This window comes from Pygoscelis adeliae, unplaced genomic scaffold (genome assembly GCF_000699105.1).
Source record: "Pygoscelis adeliae isolate BGI_AS28 unplaced genomic scaffold, ASM69910v1 Scaffold93, whole genome shotgun sequence".
In the NCBI taxonomy this organism is placed as follows: Eukaryota; Metazoa; Chordata; class Aves; order Sphenisciformes; family Spheniscidae; genus Pygoscelis; species Pygoscelis adeliae.
The window spans coordinates 1,062,806-1,071,660 of NW_008824469.1; the positions used below are offsets into that span (position 1 = coordinate 1,062,806).

General features: G+C 48.5%; 1 protein-coding gene across 1 annotated transcript in view; it reads left to right on the forward strand.

Moving 5' to 3' along the window:
- Positions 1–234: 234 nt before the first annotated feature.
- Positions 235–8,855, forward strand: part of TMEM120B (transmembrane protein 120B) — a 13,140-nt gene continuing 4,519 nt past the window's right edge. Inside the window, exons 1-6 of the mRNA XM_009321223.1 lie at positions 235–453; positions 4,100–4,218; positions 5,188–5,304; positions 6,072–6,131; positions 6,705–6,800; positions 7,856–7,945. Coding sequence (XP_009319498.1) covers positions 235–453; positions 4,100–4,218; positions 5,188–5,304; positions 6,072–6,131; positions 6,705–6,800; positions 7,856–7,945 — 701 coding nt within the window. The remainder of the gene's footprint in view (positions 454–4,099; positions 4,219–5,187; positions 5,305–6,071; positions 6,132–6,704; positions 6,801–7,855; positions 7,946–8,855) is intronic.

An 8,855-nucleotide genomic window follows, 5' to 3' on the forward strand; every position in this document is an offset into this window, starting at 1 on the left:
GGGCCGGCCGCGCGGGGTGCGCGCCCCCGGGGGTCCCCTCCGCTGACCCCCTTCCTCGGGAGGCGCCCGCCTTGGGGCAGCCTCAGCCAGGAGCTCCCGGGGGTGCAGAAAGGCTCACCCGCTCCTCGCTGCGCCCAGGAGAGGCCCCGGGTGGGCTGCTCCCGGCAGGGCCACGCGTGCACGACGCCTTTGCCGCAGGCCCGGGGTGCATGCACGAAGCACAGCCGTGTACGGATGCACATCCTTTGCACGGCACCCCAGAAATACTGCTGTGCCCCGGTACCTCCAGGCAGGTGCTACGTGCACACGGGACATCCCAGCCCAAACCACGGCTATGCCCTGCGTATGTCTGAGGCGGCACGTGGTGCTGTGGTTCCCGCTGCTAGAGTGAGGCTGGAGAAGGGGGACCTGGCATTTTCTTGCACCCATAGCATGGCACGAGGAGCGACGCAGGTAATGACTTGTGCTGCAGGCAGCATCTAGCCAGAGTTTAATTTCCTGAGGTGGGATATGAGGGACTCCAGTGCTGTTTGTCTGCCTTGCACAAGTGTGTTGAAGGACAGAAAGACCTCGGAGCAGGGGCCGAGAGCTGTTTCTGCAAAATGCTTTTACCTCCAGAAACCTTCCCTTCCCTGTGTGTGTGCCTATACACGTGCTTTAAATCTTTAAGCCAGTTTTAAAACATGACCGGCTGTTCTCTGCGTGGCTGTTAGCCTCTTTTAGGCTGTTAAACAGAACGTGCACTGCAAAAAAAAGTGTGATTTCCAGATTTAGCTCATTGTCTTAATTAAAAGTCAGTTCAGGTTGTATGCTTGTTAACAGAAGGAAAGGTGGTGGCTGCGCGTTGGGGGGGGAGCACTGGCTGGTGTGGTTTTGTTGATCACTTGTTTGCTGTGTGTGCTGACCGGCCTTCTCGCCGAGCATGCTGCTTAAGTCTGCCCTAAACCACAGCAAAATGTCAATGACCTATCCCTGCCTTGGTTTCCCCAGCTGTAAAAGGGAAGTAGAAATGCTTCTAGATGGGGTGGCAGCTGCTGGTGGCATGAGGTATCATTGCCCAGTGGTTAGTACTGTAGAGGTGAAAAGTTGGAATAACATCCATTATCGGAGAACTTCAGGGCTCACAAGTGGAGCTTACATCTGAAGGCGGCATTGCAGAAGAGGGGAACACGGCGCTGTCCTGAGGATGTGACTCTGCTCCAGCTCCGCGAGATGCTGGTGGTGCTTAAACGTGCTTTGAAGGAAGGCTCTGTGCTCTCGAACTGGATTCAAGTCAAACCGTGATGTCTTGGGGTAGAAAACCCAACTCTTTAGTAAGAAAGTAGTTCAGTGTGGGTGTCTGCTCATGCTTGCCCTTGCACGTGGCTTTTTGGACACACTCTCAGCATCTCTTGCTCTTGAGGAGCCTTGTTTTCCCGGCAGCAGCTTGATCCCCCTCCTCCACACCTGCATCACCCCCCTTCAGTGCTCTTTTTGGCTGGCCTGACTTTCATCTCCAGCTGGAAATGCTGGTCCAGGGTGGTGTGGGAGCTGCTGCTCGCGTTTGGAAGGAGCTTCCCATTGGTGTTTTCCAAGGTACTTTGGTCACCCCCACTAAAAGGGTCTCTTGTGCAGTGCCAGCAGGGAAAAAAAAATGATGGTGGGCAGATTTTTTTGTGTGTCGAGAGCAGTGCCAGCCTCGTGGGGCCAAATGATCTGTTTCACCGCACTCCTGCCCCGTCTTGTAGTTGTAAGTTCTGGGTCAGGGGCTATGTCTTCCTTCTGCAGGAGGACCTTGGACTCTGGTCGTAGCTCCTGCCCCTGACGTCCTGGGTGGCTTCCATGGGGCACTTGGGGCTATGCTTGTATTTGGGGAGCTCCGACTTGAGGGGCTTTGAAGAGGCTCGTACTGCTGCGCAGCAGCACTGACCATCCCCTCGGGGCAGCAGGTGCCAGCTGTGACATGGGACTGGGGTACATCCCGGTTTGCAAAGCACGTCTAACCAGCCACATCTGCGGATTTTTGTTGTTTGGGTTGCCAGGGCAGCACCTCATCCCTGGAGCAGCAGCCTGAGAAAGAGCTCGGGGCTGCAGGGCATTGCAGTTTTGGGGCAGGGACATGGGAAAAATGCAAGTTGCCCTGCAACAGCTTTTTAATTGAAACCCTTAAACCAGATTTTGATGAGGAAAAAGCCCTGCAAGGGCTCCCCATGAATGCGGTTTAAGTCCTGCAAATGAACAAGTGCTGACCATAAGCAGGGCTGTTGCAAGTGCAGTGGAAAATAGACTTCTGGGTAGCTGCAGAAAACATCAAGCAGTTGCAGCACGGGGCTGCCGTGCAGAACTGCTGCCTGCCCTTAGTCTGCAGGCAAATTGGGCGGTGTGATTTCCACTTGCAAACTGGGCAGTCACAGCCCTGGCGCTGTAAATCTTGTAAACTCGGGTGCAGAGACAACTCTGATATCTCTGCTGGGAGCTCTTCAACTCGGGGCAAAAATACTCCTCTCCCTGGTGCACAGGTCCCTTGTTTTTCGGTGCGTGTTGTTTCCTCCATGGAGAGCGAGCTGTGGCCAAACCCGACGCTCCGGGCAGGTATTTGGCCTGTGGGTTATATGTGTTAATGTGAAGGCAGTGCTGAGCTCCCTACGCTGTGGGTGGGTCCCCTTTGTAAGCAATCGCCTCTCTTGATGAATAAGTAACTTCACTACTAGCAAATGTTATGTTCTTCTAAATACCAGTGTCGTTTTTAAATCACTATCCTGATGTTTTTGGCCAGCAGTAGAATTTACCAGCTCTCAACTTGCCTGTTTGTGTTTCCAATAAATACTGGAACACTTTTTTTGGCTAAGAGCTACTTACACCCTTTGAACCAGTCTTTTAAAAGATGTTGTTGCGTGACATCTGGAGAAGCAGGAGTTACTGTGCAATCCAGTGAGCCCTGAAGTCCTGCCCGTGCTAAGCAAAGCCAAACCAATCCTAAAATGATGAGAGCTGCGGTGTCTGGACATGGTTAGTTTGGTTATTAAGGTTTTTAAATCAGATACTGGAGCTTGTTTTGCATTGCTCCTGGAAATAATGAACAGCTAACAGCCAGGTTCTAATGAGGAGGAGAGCAAAGATTTGTTTTGTATGGTTTACCACCATGTTTATGCGCTGGGAAAACTGGTGGTAATTTTCTGTGGTCGTTGATATGCCAGTAGATAAAGCAGACGTGCAAATAGCCATTTAACCCGTGTCTTCTCTTGGCACTAACTCTGCAAACTCTGTTTTCCAAGTTATTATAGATCTTAAAATTTGCCCAGAGGGCATTGCTTGGTGTCTGGTTAGCCCTTCCTGAGGTCTCCCTGCACTTGGGAAGGTGGTGAAATCATTGCAAAGGGTGGAAAAGCAGAGCGTGTTTATTCCCGAGCAGAGGGAGGTGTGTGAGAGCAGAGGCACCTCTCAGCGGGCTTGTAGTTGGTTATGGCCAGTGAAACACTAATTCGGGGCTTCAGAGGATCAATGAGTTGTGATAAAGAAGTTCCTCTCGAGGAGCATCTAATGCCACAGGGAGGGGATGGGTTAAGCTCTTAAACCAGAGTATGGGGCAGTAGGTTGCTTGAACATACATGGGGTTGAGATGGCAGTGGTGGCCAGGAGGCGTCTAAACCCCCAGGTGTGGATTTGTAGCTGGTTTTGTGTCTTCCCCCCCCCCCCCACCCTGCTTCCTCATCTTTATTCTTTTTTCCCCAGATTTAACCTGGCTGTGAAATCAGAGCTCCTGCTCTGTGATTTAGCCACCCATTTGATGGGGACAGATTGGGATCAAACAGAGGATTGGGGGCTTCGTTACAGGGTGGGATGGGAATGAGGAGCTCCCGAGTGGGGAAAGCTCATTGGAAAGAGGAAATGAGATGAGCGTAGAGAGGATGCTCTTCCTTTTGCAGGAATTTCGTTAGTGTCCATTTAAGCCGTGTTGGATCCGTGCTGGTTTGGCATCACCCCTTCCGTGCTTGTTTGCAGGGGTGCCTGTTGACTCCAAAAAAACAGGGTTTTGCTTGCTTCCTTCAGAGGTGAGGACCAAATACAACGTGTAACCTAGAAGGGCTCTTCCTACCAATCATCTCCTCTTCTCCTGCAGGAAACACACAAAATTTACAGGCAGAAACTGGAAGAAGTCACCAGCTTGCAGACAGCCTGCAGCAGCTCCATACACCGGCAGAAGAAGACACTGAGGGATCTGAAGCACAGCCTGCAACGGTAACGAGAGATCTGGAGGGTGGAGGAGGCAGGAATGGGATGTTTCTCCTTCCCAAAGGGCTGAAATGTTTGGATTTTTAGCATTTTAATACGCAATCTGTGTTGTGGTGCTAATTTTGCTCCATATTATTCTTGAGTCACCTCCATCCATCACAGCCAGGTAGAATGTCTGTAACCCCATGAGAGATGGAGTCCTGTAAATAAAGAAGATCTTTGAGGGAGCCTGTGTGGGTTTGCATACTTGCAGTATGTGCTGTACGCTGCAGGACTGTACAGTTTTTGGTCCACGTGTTTTGCTAGGTGAGCAAAGCTTTGCTCCGTAAGCCATGCTGGAAAAGCAGCATCAGTCCTGGAACCTGAAGGTATAACTCGCTCCTGGGTGGATTTACAGGAGCTGCTCGGGTGATCCCTGGGAGCCATGAGCTAAATTCCTTGTGTGCAGGTCTGAAAGCACCGCCTCCGACACCACGGGTTGCTAACGTCACTGTGCTCTGCTCTCTGTTTTACATTAATTGGTAAAACTGCAGTTTGTCAGTAAATCATCAGCTGTGTGTTTTGTTACATCCTGAAATATTTCATGCCTGAAGAGCTGCAGCCTCTGCAAGGGCAGTGCCTGAAACCACGCACAAAGTTCCCAAAGTGGAAGGAGTTCCTGCAAGAAAGTACAATATTCCGTAAGTCCCATGCTAGGGAAGAAGTAAGGGAACCTGTCACTGAGCTGAGATGAAAAGAGAAGCTGATTTATAAATGAGCTGGTTGAAATAGCCTATAACAGCGTAAACCAGGCAGTGAAATAAAATCATGGTAAGCCAAATGGTGCTGCAGAAATACAGGAGCAAAGTGCACAATGGCATCAATTCATGCAGTTAGCTTTTTAACAGCATGGATTTTATTGACAACATTATTTTCCTTTAAATGAAAAGGAAGTAAAAACATGAACGGGAATATCTTGTTTCTGTGTTCTTGCAGGTGCAAGCCTAGAGCGAGTCCTGAAGAGTTTGCTCTCATTCAGGAGATCAGCACCCAGATCAAGGAGAGGCAAAATGCCTTCTTCGACATGGAAGCCTACTTGCCGAAGAAGAATGGGTACGTGCTTTGCCAGGGAGGCGTGCGCTCTGGGAAAGCTGATTTTTTTAAGTGTTTGCAGCAGTGTTCCCGAAGGATAATGTGCATGTTGAAGAAATACATGTAAAACGATTAGTCATAAATCTCTTGCTGAGCTGCTGTGTCAGTTGTATACAGAATTCATTAGCTGGAAGTGTATATAAATGTACTGTGTAGGCAGCACAGGTTTTCTTGTTAAAATAAAAGTAACCCTGCCTTGGCGAGAGATCGTGCAATTCACTGTTTCACACTGATGTTTTCCTGTGCTAATTTTTTAAGACTAAATCAGCACAAGAACTTTCTCTCTTTTTTTTTTTAAAGTAGTGTTTTCAACAGACTTTAAATTTAATACTCTGCTTCAAGCGGGGTTGCTAGGACAGACTTCTTTCAGTTGTCAAGGGCTGTGTGATGCTGTAGCCCCTCAGAAGTTTCTATCAGAAACTTTTCTTCCAGTTTCTCCCCGTTATTTTTGGTTTTGGACAGTGCACACTACATATCGCCCTTAGACTGTAGTGCAGAAAAGGGACCAGGAAAATAAACCTCTTCTCTAACTCCTTGGAAATGCTGACCAATCTTTCCACGTTTAAATCCTCTTCTGTAGTCTGTCTCTCCAGTTTGCCTTAATTAAAAACCTACAGCAAATGTGGCTGTGGCAGATATGCCGGTCTCTTCAGCTCCCATCTGGGTCATCCTGCGGTGCTCAAATAAAACGACTTACTTGGGTCTGCTCTTGGTTTTTTGTCTTCCAGCTTGTACTTAAATCTGGTGCTGGGAAACGTGAATGTAACTCTCCTGAGTAACCAAGCAAAGTAAGTGAGCGTTTCCGCGCATGTGAATTTGGGTTTCTCTGGGGGCAGCTGTGGTTAGGGACTGAAGTCCAGAGATGGGAATGGGTTTCTCCTCGATCTGATAAAAGATGAAATGTCGAGGGTGGGCAAGTTGGACAATGACACGGGCCATGCTAACGCTTCGTGTAGCTCCAGTGGATTCTGTCCATCACTTGCCTTTAAGCCCAGCCTGTTGCCTTAATTGTAAGGGGTTTTTTTTGCAATGAAAACTGGTATTGCGACTTCTAGGCATATGGTGCTCTAGAAAATGGGGGGGAGGGAGGTGGTTTTGTTTTTTTTTAATCTTATGCCAACCCAGAAACCAGCTCTTATGGACTTAAGCCTTTGTCTTGCAGCATAGTGGCTGTGCAGCCTAGACGGACCCTGCAGACAGAACGCTGCCTTTCACCACCGTCCACTGGTTTTCTAAATGTTTCAAGCAAAACCTCTGTCTCTGGGCTTGGCAGGTGGATTTGTATCTTGTTTGAAAAATGTGAAGCCACGTTCTGGTAAAACACCCGTTTGTGTCCATAAACGGCGGCTGTTCCCTTCCAGGTTCGCCTACAAGGACGAGTATGAGAAGTTCAAACTTTATCTGACGATAATCTTGTTACTCGGGGCCGTCGCCTGCAGGTTTATTCTCCACTACAGGTAGGATGTATTTTTACTGTTAATCAAATATTTTGAATAAAAATCTGCTGGGTTTGAACTAACTTATCTTCTGTTAAGGATGGTGAGACGGGCTCTGGCGGCATTCAGGCTTTGAGCAGTTGGGACAGCAGGACAGCTTCTGCACCTCTTCTTTAACACTGGCAGGACCTGTATTGTAGCTACTTGCTTTTCCTTGTTTAACTTTTTTTGGAGTCTCTTGTAACTAAGAGAAGTCCAATGTTGTGTTTCCTGATCTGTTGTTTTTCTGGCATCATGCTGTGCTCAGGAACAAGCAGTTGGTTTTGCTCATGATGGGTTGTCCCAGGCAGGGACCAGCACCGTACTGCAGCTCTGGGGTTGCAAACGCAACAAGAGAGCATTTGCATGAAATGATCAGACCTGAAACGTTGTCTCTAGGTCATGATAAAGTATCTGAGCACTAACGAGCTTCCTCTATTCAGTTTTGCTTAAAAAACAGGAAGGTGTTGGAGCCGGGCACTTCCACTAAGGTCTCTCTGCGTCTGGGGCGAATGCAGGATCGTATCAAAGAACGATGCTGCCATATGCAGAGGCTGCCCCAAATCCCCTTGGCTTCAGGGGTTTGCAAATAGCAAAATAAAGGCTTTTTTCCCCCCAGAGTGCAATGCTCTTCTGCTCTTTTAGTTGATTTGATTTGTATAGATCTCATGGAATCTCCTCACTGAATTAGCCTGGAAATGCCTCTCTAAATTGGATCACCCGCTGCTTCCATGGTGCTTTCTTTCCTTCAGAAGGAATTAATGTTATCTCTGCGTACCTGCTTATCAGCTCAAGATCTGCAGTGTTATATCACGGGGCGCTTCCCAGAGGAAAAGACTCTGAGCCCGGCAGTGCTGCCGATGCTCGCGGGTCTGCATGTGGATTAGAGATGTTCAGGACTGGGGCTTCATGTCCGTGGCTTACTTGGGCAGGTTTTCATTCGCCCAAGGGGAGGGAGGGAAAATAGGGATTTTTTGAATGTGTCTTTATAATTAACAGGAATTTTTTTTTTCCTGTGTGTTTTTTCTATCTAACAGGGTGACAGATGAAGTGTTTAACTTTCTGTTAGTGTGGTATTACTGCACGCTGACGATACGGGAAAGCATTCTCATTAGCAATGGATCAAGGTACTGTGCCACCTGCAAAAACTATTTAAAGCATGAAATGTCCTTAAAAGAAAAACAAGCAACAAAAGGGGATTCAGCTTTGCACTGAAGACCAGGAAATCCGAGATGCTGATGCCTCTCTGCAGGGTCTGTTGTCTCTGTCCCCCTCCTTGGTCACTTCCAAGGGCAGATGTGGCCACCTGATGTCTGGGGAGGGAGGAGAAGGTGCAGTTTCTAAAAGTCCATAGGCTCTTTGTCCAAAGTGTTGGATGTTCTTGGTAGCTGTGGGTTAGTTGTAGATGTGGTCTGGAGTATAAGTGTGTGTGTGTGGTTTTGGTGAAAGGACCAACCCGAGGTACTGGCTCTGGGCCCTGTGGTTAGGGCGGCTGCCCCACAGGTCACTGCTGCGTCTCCTGAAGCGTTTGACTAAATTACAGTCGTGTCGAGGGAAAGTTGGCAGTTAGGAGAATTGTATAAAGAGTTGGGAACACAAGTAAAACCCTGGGAGAAGTTAAGTGAAAGAAACTTACCCCAAGTCCTCATTTTTTTTTTATGGCACCTTTAGTATGCCAAGGCAGGATGGCGAGGTCCTGCTGGTGAATCGCTCCTGGAGCATCTCTGTTAGGTCTGGGTCAAGAAGTTGCTCAAGTTTGCACTTGTGTAACTTAACCTGTAGTCTGGTGTTAGATTTTAGCAATAACCTGATGGTTGCATGTCCCTGGTTTTCATCATCCAGATAGGCTGGCACAGGGAAACCGCAGCAATTGCCACGTCCCTTCCCAGGCATGAGTCTGCATGTCAGTTTGCAGCTGGGTGAGTGGTGGCTGCTGCTGCTCCTTGTTGCATTAATTAATTGGGCTTCTAATGTGTCTTGTTTGCCACCTTTTGTGCAGCCAGCATTGTGTTAGCCCAGCTTCATGCACTCATTCCT